Source organism: Solanum verrucosum, unplaced genomic scaffold (assembly GCF_900185275.1).
Source record: "Solanum verrucosum unplaced genomic scaffold, falcon-dt-bn FXZP01000278.1, whole genome shotgun sequence".
Lineage (NCBI taxonomy): Eukaryota > Viridiplantae > Streptophyta > Magnoliopsida > Solanales > Solanaceae > Solanum > Solanum verrucosum.
The window spans coordinates 6,345,352-6,370,275 of NW_026020332.1; the positions used below are offsets into that span (position 1 = coordinate 6,345,352).

General features: G+C 34.5%; 2 protein-coding genes and 2 non-coding genes across 6 annotated transcripts; 2 read left to right on the top strand and 2 right to left on the bottom strand.

Annotated features, from left to right (window-relative positions):
- Nucleotides 1-11,156: 11,156 nt before the first annotated feature.
- On the top strand, nucleotides 11,157-11,228 carry TRNAP-AGG (transfer RNA proline (anticodon AGG)). Its single transcript has one exon. It is a non-coding gene; the product is annotated as a tRNA-Pro (tRNA).
- A 1,143-nt stretch (nucleotides 11,229-12,371) lies between these two features.
- On the bottom strand, nucleotides 12,372-12,445 carry TRNAN-GUU (transfer RNA asparagine (anticodon GUU)). Its single transcript has one exon. It is a non-coding gene; the product is annotated as a tRNA-Asn (tRNA).
- A 118-nt stretch (nucleotides 12,446-12,563) lies between these two features.
- On the top strand, nucleotides 12,564-20,112 carry LOC125836127 (protein RIK). Of its 3 annotated transcripts, XM_049515208.1 has the most exons (12): nucleotides 12,564-12,799; nucleotides 13,661-13,877; nucleotides 14,294-14,392; nucleotides 14,502-14,536; nucleotides 14,621-14,696; nucleotides 15,491-15,586; nucleotides 15,663-15,749; nucleotides 16,283-16,376; nucleotides 16,523-16,640; nucleotides 16,792-17,308; nucleotides 19,076-19,316; nucleotides 19,715-20,112. In XM_049515208.1, exons 1-12 carry the CDS (start codon nucleotides 12,726-12,728, stop codon nucleotides 19,843-19,845), a joined length of 1,785 nt encoding a protein of 594 aa, XP_049371165.1. In that variant the 5' UTR covers nucleotides 12,564-12,725; the 3' UTR covers nucleotides 19,846-20,112. The 3 variants fall into 3 exon arrangements, with proteins under 3 accessions (XP_049371165.1, XP_049371166.1, XP_049371167.1); XM_049515209.1 differs by lacking the exons at nucleotides 19,076-19,316; nucleotides 19,715-20,112 and adding an exon at nucleotides 18,473-19,026; XM_049515210.1 differs by lacking the exons at nucleotides 19,076-19,316; nucleotides 19,715-20,112 and adding an exon at nucleotides 18,542-18,866.
- A 353-nt stretch (nucleotides 20,113-20,465) lies between these two features.
- Nucleotides 20,466-22,394, bottom strand: LOC125836258 (glycine-rich RNA-binding protein 2, mitochondrial-like). Its single transcript, XM_049515431.1, has 4 exons — nucleotides 22,235-22,394; nucleotides 22,078-22,146; nucleotides 21,832-21,938; nucleotides 20,466-21,237 (listed from the first exon to the last, which is right to left on the bottom strand). The coding sequence occupies exons 1-4, from the start codon at nucleotides 22,368-22,370 to the stop codon at nucleotides 20,713-20,715; spliced, it is 837 nt and encodes a 278-aa protein (XP_049371388.1). The 5' UTR covers nucleotides 22,371-22,394; the 3' UTR covers nucleotides 20,466-20,712.
- Nucleotides 22,395-24,924: the final 2,530 nt, after the last annotated feature.

Sequence of the window (24,924 nt, forward strand, 5' to 3'; positions counted from 1 at the left end):
TCCAAGCCCTCCCATGTTAATAAGACATATTTTTATTTTGAATTTATTATTTAATTCATTTATTTTTATTTTTATTTATCTACCACTAACAATTTTACTAAGTATCTTTACAGGTACCCCAAAGTCATTTCTCATCGAAGCCATTTGAATATTATATTCATTATTATGTATATTGTTGATGATAGGCAAATATTAAGTCGTTTCTCATATTACTTGTTTATTTTATTACTTGTGTATATTGCATGTTTGTTATATTTGTATATTATTTTTACCTCCTCCTCAATTTGAAAAAAAATGAATTCAATCGGGACCCACAGTTGTGGATTTCGAAGGATGCCTAACATCTTCCCTTCAAAATAACTTGAACCTCTTACATAGAATCTCTTGGTTTCGTAGATCACTTAATGGTTTCTTAGTTTTTTCTTAAAATTAGGTGGCGATTCCTTTAAAATTCGTTTATTCTTTAAAAAATTTTAAAAATTGAATCAATTGCTTTTTTTTAGTCACTGCGATGTTTCGCCCTATTTGAATAGAATAGGGATGCAAACAGAATGGTGACTCCGCTGGGGATATAGAGGTTCTAACCATTATGAGTTCATTTTTTTAAAATTGAGAAGTTATTCTTTATTATTCATTATATCTTGTATATTTTGTTGATTATTTGTATATTATACTTTTTATTTATTCATTATTTATTTAAACTGTATATAAACTATCATTGCATTCATTACATTTTCCGACATGTATATATAGTATATTAAAGAACGGTTTTACGGAACCACAATCGAACTTTTTTATACTCAACCCTTTTCTGGAATGATCGACAATTTATTGGTTCGTCATGCGTCCAATGGTTGTCGTGAGTTCTAGCCTAAGTTGTCTGCTTGGGTTCCCAGTCTTTCAAAATCCACTCTTAGTCAATTAACGTAAAGTAAAACTAAATCTTGAATTTAGCGCATTTTGAACTAAGTCAGCCTAACACTCAAGGCGTGTTGGGCTCATTAGAAGCCCACCTTGTGTTTATTTGGCTCATTGGTCAATAAATGACAATCATGCGTATGTGTTTAAATTTGAAGGATGTATACGTCATTTGACAAAACAATGTTCCTTGGTTAGGAAGTTTAATAGTTTGTTCGAGTCGAAGAAGGATCAAGTTATCATTTCATCCAAAAACATGGACATCTGGAGATGACAAGAATTCAAACAGAAGGATCGTCCATAAAAGCATATCTTAGGATGATACCCTAGCGTGGGACTGATTATTTGTATTCCACTTTCCCTATTATGTATTCTCATTCAGTTTTATTCATAAAGTTTGTATAAATTTGGATCTTTGGGACAATGTTGTCAAATGGCTTAATACATCCTTCAGATCGGTAAGCCTACCCTTGGCACAAAAGGGTCACATATTTGTATAAAATGCGTAATAACTATTTGTATATTATGTATTATAATCCAGTTTGTCTTCAATCAAAGTAGTGTTTATGTGTTTAATAATTAATTCTTTGTGTGATATTTTGCATTATTCATTATGAACACGATCTAACATTTTTACTGTTTGAGTTTTTTTTCATTTAATCGAGATATTGATTTATTTTCAAATTTAGAAGTCATTATTCATCCAAAGTTGCAAGGGAGAAGAGGACTCGTGAAATCTGAGTCTTTGTATTTCATAAGACATTAGTATCAAGTCAAAAAGATAAATCATGCGAATCTTTGACTATAAGGTCACACTCATTTATTTTTTATTATTTTGCATTATGTCCCTACTTTCACACATTCTCATATTTTTTCAGGAAAATCGTCCCCGACAACAGTCGGGGATGGTCATAACAATTTGTGATTCTTGTAAATAATTGGGAGAAGACACAGTACTAAGAGACATTCAAAAAAAATATACGACAACAAGTGGTTACTGTGACAAAAAAACACTAAAATGGGAGACCACATTCAACAGGTAGTACAAAGGTCGACAGTTAAAGAGGATACAAGGAATCGCTTCGAATTTGTCTAAATTTTTAAATTGTTTTATGTCTTATCTGAATGAACTACGCGAACCTGATTCTCATCTCGGTGAGATACGTAGGCAACCCTTCTTGGGTTTGGTATTCATTCTTTTAAGTTAAAAAATAAATTGAAAAAATCAAATAGTTTGTGCATATTTTCAAAGACATATTTGCATGAACTACGCACACCTGATTCTCATCTTGATGAGATATGTAGGCAACCCTTTTTGGGTTTGATATTTATTCATGCTTTCAAAAAAAATAAATCATTTTGTACATATTAAAAGAGTCATGTTTTCAACTCAAATGGGATCAACGCAGTTAGGAGCATGTAAAAATATTTGATATGATGAAAAGGACTGACCTTGTGGTAAACTATAGATTCTTTTGGTACCTCTCATTTATACTTTTGTGATGCTTGAAAATTCTCTTGCATACATTTAAGATGAGAATAAAATCAACATCACGATTTCATGTGCATTGTGTGGTGAACTTTTAGATAAAAATTCAATTATATCGCACTGTTGATCTAGAACTTGGCTTGAATGTTTATCGAGGCGAAATTCTGAGTTATGTTTGGTTTGGGAAAGGATTGTAGGTTTTCTTTAATCCGATTGTGCCTTTCAAAACCTACCAAATGACATTAATCCCTAGTTTTCCCCACTTTGAGCCTGGAGTCTTTCTTTGGACAATCACATCTTAGTCGGTACCCCTTTTTAGTGCTTACATGCACTATCCCTATCTTGGCCCAACTTTCTTGAGTGCACCAAGAGTGTGCAAATTATAAGAGAAGATCCATGTTTGAAGTTGCCAAAGGCAAAGCATACAAAGTCGCCCAAAGTCGAGGAAACAAAAAATGACTTCTAGAAAAAAAACAAAAAAAGGGGGAAGGTGGAAAGAAATAAAGAAAGACAAAAATACCCCTACAAGATGAATGAAAGATGAGAAGAAGAAAAAAAACTCCAACAAAAAAGGAGAAAATTTCAAAACAAAAGGGTGAAAAAGGAAAAGCTCCAACAAATAAGAATTCAAAAGAAGTCGAAAAAAATAACAGGAGACAATAAAGATGATCAGACGTCAAAGGTGTATCAATCATCAAAAACACAAATTCACTGTGACGTTCAAGAAGAAATTAAGTCACTTTTATCCCAAATATATATCTTACCCGTCCCTAAGCTTACATTACAAGTCAATAATAAGTCCTACATGATCTCATTCCAAATGTTCTTATTAGTGGAGATTTACATAACGGCCAAGCATATGGTATCATAGTTGCATGCATTGAACATTCTTGTGAGTGTGAGTGCACTTCAAAAAACGTTCTCAAATAATATGCTTCAAATATGTGTAAATATGACTTTTCTTTTTGTGAGGGCACTTGAAACATGAAGATTGATACAATTCAAATCTTTGTTTGAAGAAAGATAAACAAATCTTGTTGATACTTAAGTATGTTTGAGATACCACTTGAAGCTGTATGAGTTACCTTGAATTCAATCTTAGTTTTAAAAAAATAAAATTACATGCGATCCTAACTCCTGGTACCAATTGTAGTCTAGATTTGACTGTTTCTTTATATTATTTATTTTTAAAAAAAAAAAAAAGGGGAAGGAGGGGGGGGGGGGGCAAGCACCCACTCTATATTTTCCAAAACATTTTTTAAATTCTTTCCATTAAAAAAAAAGATTTTGCCTATCCTTTTTGGGTTGTTCATTGTAAAAAGTGTCATTAGGTTAATCCTGTCAGTGTGAGACGCCTATTTTATTTCATTGGGTTGTCCGTCCCAATAATGTGACATATCTTTTGTCTTTAGGCTTTGAATATGACCAAAAAAAATATCATTTTCCTATTTCATCATGCTCATATATCTACTGATGATCTTGTCTCAAATTCTTTGTAGTATTCATCATCTGCAGGATTGGAATTACATTTAACTTGATTCCTGACTCGACAGGATATGTAGGCGCCACGACGGCTCGGTCATATACCCAGTGTGATTTTTTTTCTCCTTGTAACAAAAACTGGGACAAATTTTTTGAGAATATCTCAAAAAGTAAAGGTGCTATTTTCAGCAAGTCAAGATTGAAGATCATTTTGAGATTTGTCAAAAGTTCTAACTGGGACAGAATTTTTGAGGTCTTCCTCAAAAATTCCAACAAGTACTATCAGAAGCTTGATAGTCGACTTCAAATGATCCATCATCGCTTGAAGTTCAAAGTCAACTTGCAAATATCCAGCATTGTCATGGCAAGACAATAACTCCTCATACAAATCACCAATAAAACATGAGTTACAATGAACACAAAGTGTTCAAGAGCAAAATGATGATTGCTCACTTGTGTCAAAGTGATCAAGCACTTTGTACATATTCTCCTGTGAATATTTCTTTAAAGTTTCTTTATCATATTGCTAGCTAAAGCGACATTATGTCTACTAACTGTTCCTTTTCGAATACAAGGACAGCTGAAAGCATCAAGATGATGACATTTTCAAGACACACGAGTCATCCACCTCGTTACAGTTGGATAATCATCGAGTTATCCACCTCATTACAGTTGGATAATCACGAGTCATCCACCTCGTTATAGTGGACAATCATCGAGTCATCCACCTCGCTACAGTTGGACAATCACGAGCCATCCACCTCGTTACAGTGGATAATCATCGAGTCATCCACCTCATTACAGTTGGACAATCATCGAGCCATCCGTCTCGTTAGAGTTGGACAAAAATCGAGTCATCTATCTCGTTACAATTGGACAATCACGAGTCATCCACCTCGTTACAGTGGATAATCATCGAGCCATCCACCTCGTTACAGTGGAAAATCATTGGGTCATCTATCATTTACATTTTTCATTGTATTTTTATTTCCTGAGAGGCCCATTGATTTTTCATTTGCCAAGAGGGTCATTGCATTTTTAATTTCCCTAGAGGATCATTGCATTTTCATTCGCCGAGAAGGCTGTTGCATTAAGTCGTATCTATTCGGAAGTGAAGGATGTGCACCCTATTTTTTCCACATTCAAGTTGGAGGAAACTTGCGTTGGAACATATTTGCATTTAAGTCGCATCTATTCGGAGGTGAAGGATGTGCACCCTATTTTTCCACGTTCAAGTCAGAGGAAACTTGCGTTGAAAGATATTTGCATTTAAGTCGCATTTATTCGGAGGTGAAAGATGTGCACCTTATCTTTTCTCAAGTCGGAGGAAACTTACGTTGAAAGATATTTTCATTTAAGTTGCATCTATTCGAAGGTGAAGGATGTGCACCTTATCTTTCCCACGTTTAAGTCGGAGGAATCGCGTTGAAAGATATTTGCATTTAAGTCGCATCTATTCGGAAGTGAAGGATGTACACCTTATCTTTTCCACGTTCAAGTCAGAGGAAACTTGCGTTGAAAGATATTTGTATTTAAGTCGCATTTATTCGGAGGTGAAGGATGTGCACCCTATCTATTCCACATTCAAGTCGGAGGAAACTTGCGTTGAAAGATATTTGCATTTAAGTCGCATCTATTCGGAGGTGAAGGATGTGCACCCTATTTATTCCACGTTCAAGTCGGAGGAAACTTGTGTTGAAAGATATTTGCATTTAAGTCGCATCTATTCGGAGGTGAAGGATGTGCACCCTATCTGTTTCGCGTTCAAGTCGGAGGAGACTTGCGTTGAAAGATATTTATTCGTCCTACCGATTAACATACATTTATATCCTATCAATGGTTCATTTTCATTCGTCCTACCGATGGATCATCATTTTCATTCGTCCTACCGATGGACATACATTTGGATCCTACCGATGGATCATCTTTTTTATTCGTCCTAGCGATAGATAATTTTTTTTAATTATTCGTCCTCCCGATGGATCATTGTTATTTGTCCTACAGATGGACATACATTTATATCCTATCGATGGATTATCTTCATTTGTCCTACCGATGGACATGCATTTTTATCCTACCAATGGATCATCTTCATTTGTCGTATCGTAAGAGATGCTACCTTTTTTCCTGTAATTTTATCTTTACTAATGAGTTTCATCTTTGTTTTTTCGAGAACATCCAAGAGGATGCATTCTCAGTAGAGCCACAGGTGCGGACTACTTCAACAAGGACGCAACACAACGTGGAACCTTTTGGAAGCAAGTTGAGGATTGACTTCCACCACATTCCAACCACACTTTATATAAAGGTCATGTGTTCGACCAAAATCGGGTTTGTCAATTTTCGTTGTCCACGGTTTTCTTTCATCAATCATATCTAACGAGGTGCCTAACATTTTCAAAATTCGTAACTTTTAAGTTTTATTTATTTAATAGTTTAAAATACATTTTATATAATTTTGAATAAGTTTATCGATAACTATCCTTATTTGTCAAAAATTAGGATTTTTTTTTATCAGTTAATTTTAATTACATTATTTTTTGTCACAACCAGTTGACTACGTTCAAATATTTATTTATTTCGAATAAATCATTAGTTCTAATAAATTGTAGTTTTTACATGTCATTACCTACGTTCATTATACTTTTTAATAATCATTTTATTTGTTATATTTGTTAATATTAATTTTGATATTTTGCAGTCTAGAAATTCATTCAAATATGAATAAGATTTCATGCACAAATATTTTTAAAGGCTAGTGATTTAGGTTCACAATTTTAAAAATATGGTATTGTACTATAAGTAATTTTTTATTTTCTATATAAGCAATGGTTTATTCATTAGGTCAAGGGTGGTGAATTTATGGTTATAAACTTTCAGATTTTTATTCAGAAAAGGGGTTTTCGGCCACCACCACCCCAGAATCCGACGAAGCTCCAGCCAAACAATAGACCCCCACACCCATTTTCTCCTTTTCATTTGCCATATCCAGCAAGCTATTCTGTAACACCAAACCAACAGCTACCAAACAACAGCACAACAACAAACCAAACACACTCATCTCCTTCTTCTCCATTTTTCCGGCGAGGTTTCGCCGGAACACCACCCACCAGATCGAACAACAACCAAAAACCCATACCCAAAATCAACCTCCAAACCACCAAAAACACAACCAAAAGGCCGTCGAGAACAACCACCAAACAACCCCAAATCCACCAAAAACCCCACAAGTCCTCCACCTCCAAACCCCCCTCATTTTTTTCCATTTTTTCGGCAACCAAACAACCCAGATCAACCACCGCAACCAGACCTAACAACTCCCTCATTTTTATCTCTTTACCAGCGAACAACACCCACTCTCGCGAGCTACGAGCTCCACCGACGAAGTAACATGGAGCTAAACAACACCAGTTCCCTTCCCCTCTCCCCTTTCACGATTTTTTCCTTTATTTTGCAAGTATCCCGTTGTCCGGCGTGGCTCCATCTCCGGTGACGTAGCAACAAACAAGATCCGACCAACACCACCGTCTCCGGCGAACGATCATTGAACCAGATTCCAACCTACCTCACTGTTTTCTTCTTTTTCCGGCAAATCTGGTGGTTTCTTTATACTCTTTGTTTTCTTATTTTAGAATATTGTTGTTGAGTGAATTGAGTTTCTCTTTTCCACACTTTCCAGTGAGTTAATTTGCTTCCAGTGATGCATATTGTGTTGATATTTATTTATTATTTTGTTGTTACACTTTTACAATTAAAGTTGTGCTTCTTGGGCTATAATTTTGAATATTTTAAGTTGATTATGATAGTTATGGTTTGTTTATATTATTTTTAGTTTCAATGTTAATGCTATTAGATTATTTGATTTATTTTGCACCATTTTTACTTTTTATAATAATGTTAAAATTTTAAGGCAATCTGTATATCATTCTCATTTCCATTATGATTAGTGTTTATGTGAAATTTTCCTTAGATAAAGTTTGCCATTTTTATACCTTTTGTGGTATTCTTAATTCATATCGAATAGATGTTAGTTAAAATTGGTTAATGAAAAAAATCTCTCCGTCAATTTTTGAGGCCTTCCCATTATATAAGACAAAAATTTAATTTAAGTTTATATATTTTATTTGTTAAAAAAGGCCGATGAAGAAATTTTTGTCGATTTCCAAGCCCTCCCATGTTAATAAGACATATTTTTATTTTGAATTTATTATTTAATTCATTTATTTTTATTTTTATTTATCTACCACTAACAATTTTACTAAGTATCTTTACAGGTACCCCAAAGTCATTTCTCATCGAAGCCATTTGAATATTATATTCATTATTATGTATATTGTTGATGATAGGCAAATATTAAGTCGTTTCTCATATTACTTGTTTATTTTATTACTTGTGTATATTGCATGTTTGTTATATTTGTATATTATTTTTACCTCCTCCTCAATTTGAAAAAAAATGAATTCAATCGGGACCCACAGTTGTGGATTTCGAAGGATGCCTAACACCTTCCCTTCAAAATAACTTGAACCCCTTACCTAGAATCTCTTGGTTTCGTAGATCACTTAATGGTTTCCTAGTTTTTTCTTAAAATTAGGTGGCGACTCCTTTAAAATTCGTTTATTCTTAAAATTCTTTTAAAAAATTGAATCAATTGTTTATTTTTCAGTCACCGCGATGTTTCGCCCTATTTGAATAGAGTAGGGATGTAAACAATATATATAATTTTTTCAAATTTTATAAAAATAAAAATATTTAAATTATATTTCATGTTTTCTAGGTAAAGTATATTCAATAACCAAATATTATTTGCAAAAGATATAACCAAACACAATTTCATCTTCAACTTCAAAATTTTTAAATAAAGTGGAGATATTTGCAATAGTTTATCGTTGGTTGTATATGCGATCTTATAATCTATGACGTTACGTCTTAGAGTTAGAAGAAATTGATTATATGTTTCAGATTAGTCATTTTCAAGTTAAACAATTAGACTAACTTTTAAAAATCGAGAGTATAAATAATATTTAGAAAAAAAAAAATCAAATTCTAAATATTCTTTGCAAACGACAAATACAACTTTAACTTCAATCATTTATACTTAAACAGTAAAATTATTATCTCATATAAAAATAAATAAAATATATCTATGTATTTAGTATACTTTTTTTAAAAAAAAAAAATACTTTAAGGGTGTGGTTGGTATGAAGGAAAATATTTTTCTGGAAAACAAGTTGATTTTTGACTTATTTTCTCATGTTTGGTTGGTGAGTAGAAAATATTTTTCGGAAAAGATTTTTAGTGTTTGATTTATGAATGAAAAATATTTTTGAGAAATATCTTTTATTTTTACTAGAGTAGAATTTTTTTTTTGAAATTGAAAATATTTTTTAAAAACAAACTTAATTTTTTTTTGGGGGGGAGGGGGGGGAGGGGTCGAGGGTAGGGGTGAAAAAATGAAATTTTGAAGTTGAAAATATTTTTTAAAAACAAACTTAATTTTTTTTTGGGGGGTGGGGGGGGGTCGAGGTAGGGGTGAAAAAATGAATTTTTGAAGTTGAAAATATTTTTTAAAAACAAACTTAAAATGTTTTTTGGGGGAGGGGGGGTTGAGCGTAGGTGTGAAAAAATAAAATTTTGAAGTTGAAAATATTTTTTAAAAACAAACTCAATTTGGGGTGGGGGGGATCGAGGATCGAGATGAAAAAATAAAAATTTGAAATTGAAAATATTTTTTAAAAACAAACTTGATTTTTTTTTCTTTTTGAAGGGGGGGGGGAGGGTAGGGGGTGGGGGGATAAAAAATAAAAAACTGAAATTAGAAATATCTTTTAAAAACAACTTTTAATATTTTTTTGGGAGGGGGTGGTGGTAGGGGATGGGGGTAGGGATGAGGGTGGGGTAAAAAAATTGAATTAAAAAACAAGCTTTAAAATTATTATTTTTTGGGGTGGGGGAGGGGCTGGTTTGAGGGTAGGAACAAAATAAATTGATTTTTTCAACAAAAAACTAATTGTAATTTGAAGTTGGAAGAGAGTTTTGAAAAATGTTTTCCTTAAGTTTTGAAGGGAAGTCATTTTCCTTAAATTTGAAAAAAATGAGTTGATTTGGAAAACATTTTCCAAAATATTTAACCCAACCAAACATGAGAAAGTTGAAAAACATTTTTCCTTCGTACCAAACACACCCAAGAGGTATGTGCTTTTACCAATGTTAGTGTGGACATCACGAGAAGTAAAAGAGAACTTCACAAATCTATAAAAGATATGCTTTATAGTTTCCAACTTTCATGGCTCCTCGTGACTAATTTAAAGAAAGTGGTATCGTAGTGATATACTCACTTTTATTAGTAAAAAAAACACTACAAATTACTACTTATCCTCATAGTAAAGTTGGTGATAGTAATTACTAATTTGCGATGTTGTGGGTATTGACTAGGGTGGTGGTAGATTATGGTAGCAATGATTGAGATAGTATGCGGGAGCAAACAAGTAATTGTGGTGTATGATAGTGATAGCTAATGATGATAATTTATAACAGTAGTTTATATTATATAATAATGATTGATTATATGTAGTGATAGATAGTTGTATGATATTAGTGTTGGTAGCAATTATTGTAAATAGTGGCTAATGATGATAAATATTAACTATGGTAATTGACGGCTGATGGTAATTGTGATTGAGAATATTGCATTGTAGGTGGTGATAGTTGATAATGATAAACGGTGACGATGATTAGTGATGAAAGTGGGTGATTATGTATTAATGATATCAAATTTGTTTTAGATTTTAATTATTCAAATATATTTAAACCGATTAAATGGTCTTGTAAAAGAAGAAAAAAAAAAACACTTTGATTCAAACTTGAAAATAAATATACTCAGTAATTATAATTTAAATGATTAAGATTAAGAAATTCACTGAGTGCAAATAAACGAAGCTTAAAGAGTATATATCTTAGATATTCACCAAATAACTAGACTACTAGAGGTTTACTATTACCACAAGTACAATAAAAATTTGTGTGTGTTTAAACCTAATTAAATCAATGAATACATGAACTGTTGAACATACACAACTATAATCTAATTATGATTAAATAATAATATTTATATCCACTCCATTAAATCATTTAACTGTGGTAAGTTGCATTTGTTTGGTATAAACACACTATCCGAATAAGTAATTGCTCTAGTTCTCTGTCATAGACTCATAGTGTAGTTGGAGGACAATTATACATTTAAAACGTTGCCATCTGAGAATGTATTGGGCATTTGGTCTAGTGGTATGATTCTCGCTTAGGGTGCGAGAGGTCCCGAGTTCAATTCTCGGAATGCCCCTTTAAAGTTTCTTGTATTTTACTTTTTTGGCTTATTGATGCTCAAACCATAGCTGCAAAATATATTGATGTTCATGTTTTCCATTTTCCATGAGCAAGTTTCAAAAATTAATAATGCAAAAAAAAGAATATTTAGTTTGTAGAATAAAAATTAAATTAATGAGATTGATGTATGTATTGCTTGCGATATTAATTTTCAGTTTTGTCAAGTCCAGTACTGGAGAAATCAACTCATTCCTTCCTTGAAGGATGAATAAAAGCCTCAAACACATTATTTTTAACGCCTCAAAGAATGTGTTCTTTACTTGCCTTGTGCAAAACAAATCATATATATTCACATAAATTTCACATCACTTGCTAGATTTCAAATGCATCTAGTTGTAAGATTAGTTCAATGTTAAAATTGACCAATTTTTTTTATTATTATTTTAGAGCAACCGTTAGTAAAAAGATAGTTTTGAGATACGAAAGTGTAACGAACATGAAAGGGGTGTGTGAAAATTGAATCGATCAATAAACTGAATCGAAAAAAATGTTATTGGTTTATTCTTGTTGGGTTATTGGATTAACAGATTTTTAATGGTTTTGTGAAAAAGAAATTATCAGGTTATCAGTTTGATATTGGTTTTTAATATTGGGTTATTAGGTAAAACGATGATAACAATGATTTACTATTTTATCTATACATAAATATTAAATATTAATTCAGTACCTTATTGGTTACTATCTTTGCTCATTAGCGTTTAATTCACACTTTACACTGACTTTGAGTTCACAACTTCACGTTATACAAAATTTCAAAACCTAAAGTAAGAACCATAGTCTCTTAATTTCTCTTTATGTTGCACTTGTATAGTTCTTGAATTAATTCTTATTATTTTTATTTTATGAGAATTTTGTAAAGTTACATTATTGTCTTATCGTGTCAAATTATTGAAGAAGTCATATATTTATTTTATAAACATTTTCTTATTGGGTAAACAAAAAATCGAACCGTTAAAGACCAAAACCGATAAAAAATATCTTATTAGTTTGGTTAATAGTTTATCATATTTAAAACCAAAAACCAATAAACCTAACCGATACAACCTACGTGAAACTAACCCACTTTGAAACAAAAAAAAATTAAAAAAAAATATAACTACGCTAGAAGGAGGGCTTGAACCTCCGACCTTGTGGTTAACAGCCACACGCTCTAACCAACTGAGCTATTCCAGCTTTTGATTTCTCATATATTTAGTTTAAATAATCATATTATCAATCAAACCATTTCCTGCACGTGCATGTCACAAGTCTTGCCTTCCCTGCACAAGGAATTCTCAGCATTTGCCCGTTCACCTTCGCACCAAAATCCAAATCCATTACGGATTCTGGAAACCACAAATTCTTACAATTAGACGAATCCGAAATCTCAGTCTGCCTGAAAATTCAATCCTTCTTCCGCTCCGTTGAATCCAAAGAAGCATTGCAGTTGCACGAACTAGAAATTTCTTCATCAATGACGGAGGATAATTGCCCTAGAGTTTCATCTTCTGAAACCGTAGACTCCAATTCTTCATCAACGAAGCAAAGGTGCATAAAATTTTCAGTTTTTAATCTTAGTTTTATGTACGCAAACCACTTCAATTGAAGATCTAAATTCCCCTTAATATCATTGGCTTAGGTCAAAATTGAAATACTTTATCACGTATGATTAAATTTTGTTCGTTATCTACTGAACAATATTTTGATTCATTGTCTCTATAGTTTGGGATTGAACCTACTTGATTCATACATTGATTGGTCCCCTCAACTTTTTTGCTGAGAATCCCCTTCCTGAACCCTATTAGCTCCGCTGGTATAATATGTTAGTAGAATACTACTTTGATTTCTTTCCAAAAAGTAGAGATGAACAGTCACGTAGTTTTAAGTAAGCTGCCATGATTAGATACTGGTTTGACCTAACTCAGTAATTAACTTTGGTCCAAACTTTTTGGCTGATGCTGGAGTTGGATTATTGTTTATTGAGTTCGAGGTTTCGCATGACTGTCTCCCACGATTTTAATCCTTTTGATGTATTATTGGTTCCGTGAGTTTGTCAGTGTCCTTTTTGCTCTGATGCTAAATTGAAAAAGTTCGGCAACTGAATTAGTACTTTGTTGAGATGAAATTGTTACTCTGTGGGAAGAACCAGTATTGAGGTAATGGCAGTAGTAGTATCTTCACCGGGAAGGTTAGCTGTTTTTTAGGCATTTAGAGAATCTGGGTTAACATGATAAATATTAGCTGGATTGTTTGCATTATGCTGCAGAAGAGGAAAGAAAAATAAGAAACAACAACATACACAATTTGATTGATTGATTAATTAATATTAGAAAAATGATGTGAGACAGCTTTGTAGTCTAATAAGAAGAGTAAGCTCTTCTTGTGGTATAACTTTTCAACATCTTCCAGGAAACGGAGAAAGTGGGATCAGCCTGCGGAGACATTTGTTCCAGAAGGGGTACCGGTATCTGGGATTTTTCCATTGGTAAATACTGGTTCTCTTGCTGGTATCACACTACCTGGCGTAATTCCAGTCTTGGGTGCTGCTTTTACGAATCCTCTTACCGCTATTGGTACTACTACAGTGCAGCAGCTTCCCGTAATTATTGCCCAAAAATCAGTTCAAGTAAGATCATCAGAGAAGATACTGCTTATTATTTTCTTGTTTGGAAGTATTCCCCTATTACATGAGGGTTGTCACCTAGCTCTAGTAGTTATTATCCAAATGCATGATTTACATTCTTCCAATATTTGCTTTTCTTCCTTTTCTTTGTGGGTGGAAGAAATTGTGTTTGTTGTCAGTAAGCATTGCCCAATTATCTGCCTCCTTATATCATCATCAAAAGAAAAAGTTCTCTGGTCACTTCCTGCAGTTGTCTTACTGCAAATTAACAGTAAATGTGTGTTACCCATCCTAGGAAATTATACTGAATCAGGCATGTTCTTTGTGCCATTTTTCCATTACCCTTCTACGAAATGCTGTTCAGAATCAGTTCTATTTTTTATTTGGATCACTTCTGATTTTCCAATGAGCTATTGCAGCCGAAAATTCAGGATGAGTTGATAGCAAGGGAAATTGTCATTAATGATGCTGATCCGTCTGTTCGCTACAGGCTCACAAAGCGCCAAACACAGGAAGAGGTGAATATTGTTAATGGGTTTTGTAAGACTAAAGATGACTCGAGAAGCAAATGTGATTATCTTAAGGTTATGCTCATTATTTCTTGATCAATTATCACTGTTTCTGCAGATTCAGAAGAGCACGGGTGCTGTGGTTATAACTAGGTAGCACACCATGAAGTCTTATTATATTGCTTATTGTTTAGCCTTTATTTACAGTGTGATACTTATTTAACGTGGCTATTGCAGGGGTAAATACAAGCCTCCAAGCGCACCATCTGATGGTGAAAAACCCCTATACCTTCATATTTCTGCTGGGGCACATGTAAGCAATTTTAGTTACTTGCGTTTGGATGCACCATTTGGTTCAGGAAGATTGCTGATAAGTTTTGTCCATCACTAAATTGCATAGATGAATCATTTTTCTGTGCAGTTTTAATTAATCAATACATTTGCCTTAGTGTCAACTTGTTTCTCTGAGTTTGGTTTCTGTGTTTTTTCTAACCATTGAAGTGGTTACCACCAATATTCTTCTGCTCCTCTTCTCTAGTTAAGAGTTCATTTACTGCTAATTTTTTTTCCCGTTTTTATCCAATGTATACTACAGATGACTGGAGAATCTGGAAATATCTTTTCTCTTAAAACGCAAAACCCAAATCATATTCCTATCTTCTGAACCTTTTCTACTTTTTTTTTTAAAAATGTCTACACCTTTCATCTATCCAGCCAAAATTTAGTGTACATGTTTGACTTGGCAAAGTTAGCGAGAGTTGAAAGCATAAAAGTATTAAGGTTAGAAATCCACTAATAACCTTTTGCTATCTTAGGAACAACAACAACAACATTACCCAGTGAAATCCCACAAAGTGGGGTCTGGGGATGCTATCTTAAAAGTTGAGTGGAGAAATGTCTCATCAAGTTTTAGGCTATGTTGTATTTTATAAAACTCTTTCCCATAGGGAAATTGTACTTATCTTGGGTCACACTATGAAGAAAAAATTGTTATTCATTAAAGTGGGACTTCTCTCTGTAACCTTTCAAGTTTTATTATTTTGACCTTTTACTTTTCTGGGTGAAGTGATTGCTATGGTGTATTTACATGTACTGTGGTTGATTCAGCTAGAAACAACACTTGAGAGGATCAGAGCAGTTGATCGTGCTGCTGCTGTAGTGGAGGAAATGCTTAAGCAAGGTCCTGTTAACAATGGATTAAAGGTAAGTAGTATGTACTGAGGTTTGACAGGACAGGAAGCCAGAAAATTACTGGAACCTCTGACTCTCTTATCATCAGGTTAATCATCTGCTGAGTACCTGTGTGTACCTGGGCTTTGAGGCTGATCCATCAGCAAATATTACTGTGCGCATTCGTGGACCAAATGTGAGCTCCCTTAATCTAACTTTGCTCATTTCCCCTGGTTTATTGAGTTATTGTGGTATGTTGCCTATCAAGGGTTAATTTCCTGATAAAATTTTCGATTTATGAATTCTCGCATATTTAACGACATAAAAATAAGATCCTTTTTTTTTGTGGTTTACTATCCATTTGCCTTATCAATTTCTTTTCCCTGTTTGTTGTGATTTGCTGGCAAATTTAGATACCAGGGAAGTTCATTCAGCTGTTACTTCTCTGTTATTGATCAGATATTGGCATCATTTATTCTCTTTATTGATCAGATTCTGATCTGAGTAATTATGTTTCTTCCAGTAGTTTGGGTGTAGTCCATTCTCCACCCTGCCTGGCTAATTATCTTATTAATCTCTTTTGGCATTATGATGCTTGATGTGCTCCTTTAAACTTTATTCTTATTGATAGAAAGCCAAGAGATTCTAATGTTCTGAGCTCTCTCTGACATCTCCGTCCATTTGGAGAGATTTTCTTCTGTGCTGGTGGTTGGCTTTTTGTAAGTGCAGGATCAGTATATAAATCACATTATGAATGAAACTGGAGCAACTGTCTTGCTAAGAGGACGTGGTTCGGGATATTCAGATGAAGGACAGGGAGAAGGTGCCTATGTGTTGATTAAGATGCAATTATTTTCCCATCCTCCATAGCATGATAAGAATGGTTATCAATAGTGTGCCACTGGCTAGATTTCTCAGCTATGAAAAAAGATTAGTTATTCCTCATAAATGTACTCTTTTAATGTGCAGATGTTCACCAACCTCTGCATTTACTCATATCAAGCAATAACAGTGCAAGTCTTGAGCGTGCGAAGCTTTTGGCAGAAAATCTTTTGGATACTATTTGTGCAGAGTGTGGTGCTTCTAGGTATGCATGTTGCTCTGAGTATATGAAATGTGATTGCAACCTGTTAACTTTCGTTCAGAAGAGGTTTATGTGGGCTATTATTTTGTTATGGTTCTTTTTCTTTTGTTGGGCTGAGTCCTGAATCCTCATATGTGTGACTGTCGATCTGCAGAGTCTCGTCTTGTAAGGTTTATGGAGCTGTTCCGCCTCCACTGCAACCGTTAGCCAGCATTCAGGTTTCTGGAAGTGAATCAGAAGTCAATAACATACCCACAGCCAATGTAGCTGCACAGATTTTGAGCTCCTCAACAGCAGCAGCAGTTCCCGTGACTACAGCTGCAGGTGTGACTGGTGTTGTTTCTCAGGGTACAGTACCTCAATCTCTAGGCTCACTGAATCCTGTGCCATCTCAACCTCCCACCAGTTGCTATCCTCATCAATTAGTTACAAGTAGAACAAGCTATATTGGTTATGATGGTATATATCCCCAAGCCACTGCTTTGCAGCAAGTTGCTTTGGCTCTTAGGCAATCTACTTCTCCAGTCACTACCACAGTTCCTCCAGCAACAACGGGACCAAGCATCACTTCACAGAAAAGTACAGGTTCTGAGAAGGACAAGCGCCCTGCACAGAAGCGTAAATTTCAAGAATTGCCGGCTGGTGGAAGAGGCCAAGCAACTGTAAACCAGGTATGTGCTTAGTCTCCTTGACCTATACGAAGGTATCTCCAGGCAATTGCCCTTAACTGGCTTTTGATGAGAAAATTATAATGGTCATCTTCGAGAGAAGTACATAAAGCTTCATGATTGACTAGAGATGGGGAATGAATATTGAAAGCATTTCATGATATAATTTCTGGCATATGAACCTAAACTTGAGTATCCAGAAGTTCCTCTATTATCGCTATCTGCTTGTTGAAGTATCCAATAGGGCACTGGCTGTGCAAAAAGTTTTGCTCCAAGCCTCCAAAATAAGCCCATCTCTTGTTAGAGAACTAAAATGGTAGATGATATCATGTAAAAAAAAGAAATAAGAAAAAAAGGGGGAACTGTAGATGATATATTATTACTGCCATTGCTACTGTTCCAACTCAATTTAGTGGAAGATTGAGGGGTACATATATCACTAATCTGAATGGATCAAAAGCATATCTAAGTACATCTGTTTAGCCATTCATTGACCACCCACTATGTGGTATCTATCAGATCGACTGCTAGAGTGACAATATAACCGAAGAAAAATGTTGGTTAATGTGAGACAAGTTTCCCCTAGTAGTTGTGACTAGAGGTCACTGAAGTTGTATTGTTTCCCATTCCTCATTTGGAGGGCCTCCACCAAAATACGAAGTTCCTGTGATTTCTCCAAATTTATGCTCTGAAACAAAGCCTTCATAAACTGTGGTGCTATGTGGCATATCTATAGCCTGTGCATCTGCCTCGTTATATCTGAAGTTGGGTCCCTTAATTGCCTTTAATTGATTCTCACTGCTTGAGTGATCTTCTGCACAGGAATATGCTGTGTATATGAATTATGATAGATTCTTCACTTCACCTTCCACTATATAAATGGTATTAATAGAAGGATGAAGTACAGCTTGTGTAGCATGATGACTGGCAAAATTGGGATTTATCAGATTCTCCTATTTTTGGGTCTCTTTTGAACTTAGTTTACCATTCATCCTACATCTTAGTTTCTATTAAAAAAAGACTTCGTTGTTTCTCATTTTAAATTTTTATCACATTGCTGTTGTAAATGGAGTGTTTGAAATTTCTCAAATTTCCTTCCCTTAAGTTATTTTTCAGTTAAAAACATATTTTTATTTCTGGTCTAACCTTTTCTACTTGATATTCCAGGTAATTTCTCTGACCTTGTATGAAGCTAACAGGCTGTGGAACTCTGTTGGACCTTTGTATGTTTCACAGGATTCTGGATACGGAGGAGGCATGGGGTTGCTACGTGCTATTTCAGTTTGATGGTGCCGATGCAAAGATACCATGCCCCTTCTGGTTTTGGCATTCTGTCAAATGTTAATATGCTAATATGAAATGCACATTATTAATCACCTTTGCTTCAAGTACTAAAAGGGTAATGAGATCGAGCTCACAATACATTCTGCCTGCGAGGCTTTCAAACTGTTTCAACTTTACTCAAGAAGAGAAAATGTTTTCTATTGGTATCTGCAATATATGCATTTTCTAAACATGATGATCTAAGCTCCTTGTAGCAAGTGATAGAAAAAAAGTCAAGCTGCATAGCTTACACTATGAGTCCAATTTATTCATGTCAACCAATAATTCTTAGGATCATGCATTTATTTTAAACTTCCCTTGCCTGCTACTATACAAGTAAAAGAATGTTAAAAGTATGCTCTTGAAAAACTTAAAAATTTTACCTCCTTTTTTCCTGGAATTTCTAAGTTTTCTGGATGGACTCTCCCTCCCCCTTTTGGTTGCCAGAATCCACTGCAGGGTACGGAGCTTCTAATGCTTCAGGAACGAATGTCAGACAAAGGTGATAGAGACAAAATTGGTACTCCGGCTCCCAGAAAGTTGGTTCAGCCCTTACCCAGTTCAATGCTGCCGCCGCCACCTCCTAGAATGATGCCTCCACCGCCACCGCCACCAAAGTTTCAATCATCCTCACAGAAAGTGCAGGACAACAATGTGGTTAATAAAGCACCATGTAAAATTGTTCCAGGTATTTGCCATCACTCAAGCTTTTTCAGTCCCAAGATTTCAATAAACTCTTGCTTGGTTTGTCTATTAGTGATGACCTACCTATCTTCATTACCCCTTTTTTTCTTGCATTTCTTGTTACTAAGTGGAAGTGTGAAAATCCATTTAGTCCAATTAACATAGTAGAACTTCTTTTACTTTTCATTTTTATCTTCCACTTCTTATTTTTGTGTTATATCAGTATGAGATGAGCTTAAATGGGTGGAAGTTCACTGAAGATCTATATAAGAGACCCCAAGTAGCTTAGGATTGAGGCCTTGTAGTAGTTGTTATCAGACATAACTTGTCTATTCCATTTTTACAGTTGAGAAATATGAGAGTGTGTGTATTTAATTGTTTGATTTGATTTGTGCATCTCAGATACATTAGTCCAGCTAATGGAATATGGGGATGACGACGACGACGACGATGATAATGATGAAGCAATTGACGGACCTTTGAAAAGTAGCTCGAGTGCGGTAGCAACTCCAAAGCCATTCTGGGCTGTTTAATAATGATCACTGCACATCTCTGAAGATTTTGGCAACAGCTGAATGTGCATTAGAAGTTGAATGGTTGATTTCAATTGACCTGGAATTGGCTGTGAACTATATAATATGCACCCTTCCCCACCCCAGCAAAAAGATGAGGGGAGCACCAAATGGAGGAAAAGAGGAAAGGAGAGTTCTGTAGTATTGTGCCAAGTTGATAATACCCGAGTGTAGGTGATGCCCTATGTAAAATGACTTGTACAGATTCCGCAACCTTGTATTTCCATTATTCTTTCCTCTAGAAAGTTGAAACCAGAAGTTGTTTGCTGCTGGCTTGTAGTTTCACTCTGAAGTCTTTATAAAACAAAGAAATGCCAGCAGTTTAACCTACTATTTTGTTTCAGAATCAATATGCAGTTATTTGAAACTCAGGCAATTAGCAAGCCATTGAGTGTTTATTGATTTTGTCGAATGTAATGTAAGGAAGCACTTCTACTTCCTAATTATGGGTTCTAGTCAGTTTAACGCACATTTTTCTTGTTTCTAACTGCCTATTAAGTAAATGTGCAAATGCCATAATCTACATTTTAGCCACAAGGTCAAGAAAGTTATCACTAATGCCTTAAAAGAACGAACGAGTAGAAAAAGATTCAGTACTATACATTGCACAAAATCAGTACTTGGAGAGGATCCATGACATAAACACACTTTCAAAAGAAAGAAGAAATTATGAAATGAGTACAGTATAATCCTACAGATTTATTAAACTAGATGAAGCATGCAACCAGTAGCAATCCTACTTGAATCCGAATATACTTTCTTTGCCTTTTAACACATGTTGTGAACATGTACTCATCAAAGCCTAAGTAGTTCTTGAATAGCATATTATCAACTCCTTGAGTTGGCATAGTCATTTGGCTCATCATTGTCATCTGTGTGGCTTCCTTCTGCACCGGGTGTGGAATCATTGTTTACAGATTGGTCTGCACTAAGCTGTTCTTCACTACCATTGTGCGAGGTCCCAGGGCTCCCACCGAATTCAGAGTTGTTGAAGAAATCATTACTACCGGAAACACCAGCGTTGTAATTTCCACTACTCCCACCAGCAGATCCAGCCCCAAAACTATCCCCACCATAGTTGCCACCACCGGAAACACCAGAGTTGTAATTTCCACTACTCCCACCAGTAGATCCAGCCCCAAAACTATCCCCACCATAGTTGCTACCACCTGCAGGGTAACTGTTGTTGCTACCGTAGTTACCACCACCTCCATAATTTCCAGATGAGTAGCCTCCAGCACCTCCAGCTCCCCCACCATAGTTAAATCCACCTCCACCACCAGAACCACGCCCAAATCCTCCAGGACGCTTCTCTGTGGCATAATTCACCCTTATCCGTCTCCCTTGGAGGTCCTGCAAAATTACGCAACAAATTTTAGCCAGGACTAGTCCCAAAAAACTTTTCAAGTTTTCATTCTCAAATGACGGAAGAAAGTAACAAAATCTAATTTGCCCATGATATAAAAGAAAGGGAAAACAAGATGAAGTCCTGATGGAATTGACCCAATAGAACCTTATCAGTTAGCACCAGATGGAAACACCACCTTGTCACTAAGGATAGCTAATCAATTTCTTGCAGTAATTGACAGTGTAATATAGTGAATGAAATGGAAGGGACAATAACATGAAATTATCACCTGATACTGGTTCTAAAAAGTTGTTCAAATATTTCATCTCATTTAATGGCAAGTGATAAAAGAAATTTGGTCTTAGTATTTAAGAAAGGCACAAAAACATGAAGTCACAAAATTTTCATGTAATAGAACCTATTAAATGGGACTGGATGGAAACCACCATTGACAGAGTGGAATAACACGGATACATCTTTCAGAAAATAACAGAACTTGTCTTACTACACAAAGTGATACAAAGACTTGAAGGCTGCAGTTGTCACTCTTCGAGAAGAACTGACACCAGTGCTCCACAAAGAAACCTGAGCATCATTACCTGGCCATCCAAGGCACTCAGGGCACTTGATGCTTCTTCAGCAGATGTATAAGTGACAAAAGCAAACCCTCTGGATCTCCCAGTGTCACGATCAAAAATAACTCTAGCTGCACGAATTACACATTATTGTTTAGTTAATTTCTTTTTTTGTTTAGGGCACATCAATTTTATAGGCTCCATGAACCACATAAATGGAGTAAGCTGCAAAATTTTATTTTATCAGAGCTCAAATGTTAAGTCAAGTACCTTCAATCACTTGACCATGTTGGGAGAATGCCTCTCGCAGAGAGGTTTCATCAGTGCCATATGAGAGACCTGCAGCGGATAGTTGGCCATTATAGAGAAACAAAAAGAAGGAAAAAGAACACAGGAACCCCGTACAGCTGGGAACAAAATCATTTACCTCCAACAAAAAGCTTTGAAGAAGACATACTTCTTATAGCCTGGTAAAGTGAGGTCCTAGAGGCACACAATTCCAAGTTCGTGTGTCGGCTTACACTATGTTTAAGCATATTTCCAATTCTATTGAACAAAGCCATCTTTAAACCTATGAAAAGAACAGAATGACAGGAGTCCATATAAAAAACAACATGAGAATAAATGTTAAAGATGTTAGATTCAGAAGAAATCTTCAAATATAGCATAGTTCCACCATAATGCTGAAAGGCACTAGATGTAGTGAAACAGCGTAAAACAAAAGAAAAAGATGGCTCCTTTTCTTCAAGCTCATATTTCGTCCCTATTTATACAACAGTGACATTCCAAAATATGTGAACCATCCCATCAAGAAAATTACTCAATACAACTTTCACCATTTCATGACTTCAAAGAATTCAAATTCATTTTCATATCAAACACATTCAAACTAACTTCCCATTTCTTTAATAGTTCCTTCCACTTAAAAGAATCTACTAATAACTCAGCCCAATAAACATGTTCAGTCAAACATAGCCATACAAAATAGCACAAAGCAAACACATATCTACTCTTCCATATTTGTCATGCAACCTCTATTGCTCAAACTCTTCAAAAATGTCAACCGGTGCATGTCAGATTCTCCAAAAAAGTGTATATTTTAAGGATCCGACACGGGTGCGGCATCAAAACTGAAGAGTCCGCACAACTTAGCATACAACTATAGAGCACAAGACACAGGCATTACCCATCCTGCAGTTCCCTCCGGCGGAAATTACCAAAATAAACAGACCAAGAACTAATCGCTCTATCGGAAAAAAAAAAACTAATCGCGCTATTAATCAAAACCCATCAACAAAAAATAGTAAAGACCGTATTTTTATTAGCAATCAGCATCCAATATGCTCACTACTGATCTCCAAAACAAAAAGATTCAATAAAGAGACCGTTTCCGAAAGACCATCAGCTCAAATGGATACAAAAAATAAGAAAACTGGAGCAGTAAAACCCCACGATCATATGTAAAACCCATAACTATAACTTACTGTAGTAATAATGGTATTCAAGAAACAGAACGAAAATGATCAAAACCCTAACCTTATAAAATGTAATCAATGAACCAAGTTGAAATAATAACAATCTATATTATAAAATAAAACCCCTTTTTAAGATTAAGCTAATCGGAAATGGATATAGTAAGAATTTCTGAAAAAATGTACCTCGCTTGAGTTTGAAGATTTTTTTTTCCCCTTAAACCTGGTGAGCTCAGTCAGTACTCAGCAGTAGGGTTTTAGAATTTTGTGAGTATAAAATATAAATATAGTAAAATATAGTGGCCTTACGATTAAAACTTGGCATGATCTGAGCCGTTGGATGAAAGGGGAGTGTCAACTCTTTGTCTAGAAACATCTAGCTATGTTCTATTCATTGGTGCTGATATGGCTACGTTGTGGCACTTACATGACTATAATGTGGTAAGTGAGATTGGTATAATAATCTCAGGGTGATTTTTAATTCACTTTAAAAATGTTAAAGGGAATATTTAAACGTCTGTGTAGTTTAAGTGCTAAAGTAAGTTATCCGATCAAGTTCAGGGAGATTTTTATATATTTTCTCTATTAGTTATTAGTTTGAGAAACATGGTGTGTGTAATACACTCTCTCTTCTTCTTATTTTGGGAAAAACTTTGACATATGACATTTCACATGGATAAAATATTGAGTAAAATATTTCACTTTGACAAAAATTAAATAATAAACTATTACTATTAATTAAAAATTAAAGTATTATTATCTCAAAAAAATATTATTTTTTTTATCCCACTCCACCACCTCCTCCCCGTACCCCCACCTCCGGACAATCCTCCATCTTTTTATTTTTAAATTTTTCTTTTATAATTTTTTTTTAAAAAAAAATCACACTTCACCCTCCCCTTCCAAACCACCCACTCATTTCCCAAAATAAATTGATATTATTTTATTAAAAAAATTAAAAATTCTACCCATCCTGTTTAACCCCCGACTCCTAATTTTATTTTATTTTACGTTTTTCTTGTTTTTATGTTGGATATGTACATTCTTTTTAGGATTTTCTTTTTCTATTTGTGTATCGAATATAACATAAATAAAAAAATTATTTTAAATAAAGTCTTGCGGTGGTAAGTAAAAAATAATTTCCTAAAAAGATAAGTATATATATAACACAAAACGGGAAAAAAATTTGGAAGCAAGGGTTAGGTGGAGTGGGGTAGAATCTTTTTTTTTTTTAAAAATAAAATAATATGTAAATTATTATTTGGGTGGGGGGGGGGGGGGAGGGGGGAGATGAATGAAAAAAATTTAAATACTTTTATAAAGAAATTTAAACAAAAAAAAAAAATCTAAGAAATGTGAGGAGGGGGGTACGGTGAGAGGAAGTGGTGGAGTGGGGTAAGAAAAATATTTTACATTTTATTATTTAAAAAAATAAATATATATTTTTATTGAATAATAATCCTTTAATCGTTAATTTTAGTTAATACTAATAATTTATTTAACTTTTGTCAAGGTGTAGTGTGATGTAATTTTTTTTAAAATAAAGAGAGAGTGTAGTACACACATCATGGAAATAGTGTAATAAAAGAGAAAAGTGTGTTTCTCAATCTAATAAGTGATATCCCAGTCTAATAAGTGATAGTTT

Excerpts from the sequence above, each read along its gene's own strand:
- LOC125836127 (XM_049515208.1), top strand. The coding sequence starts at position 12,726 with ATGACGGAGGATAATTGCCCTAGAGTTTCATCTTCTGAAACCGTAGAC. Across the intron at positions 13,878-14,293 it reads TTGCCCAAAAATCAGTTCAA|CCGAAAATTCAGGATGAGTT; the intron begins GTAAGATCATCA and ends GAGCTATTGCAG. Across the intron at positions 15,750-16,282 it reads TGCGCATTCGTGGACCAAAT|GATCAGTATATAAATCACAT; the intron begins GTGAGCTCCCTT and ends TTGTAAGTGCAG.
- LOC125836258 (XM_049515431.1), bottom strand. The coding sequence starts at position 22,370 with ATGGCTTTGTTCAATAGAATTGGAAATATGCTTAAACATAGTGTAAGC. Across the intron at positions 21,939-22,077 it reads ACATGGTCAAGTGATTGAAG|CTAGAGTTATTTTTGATCGT; the intron begins GTACTTGACTTA and ends TAATTCGTGCAG. Across the intron at positions 21,238-21,831 it reads TGAGTGCCTTGGATGGCCAG|GACCTCCAAGGGAGACGGAT; the intron begins GTAATGATGCTC and ends GTAATTTTGCAG.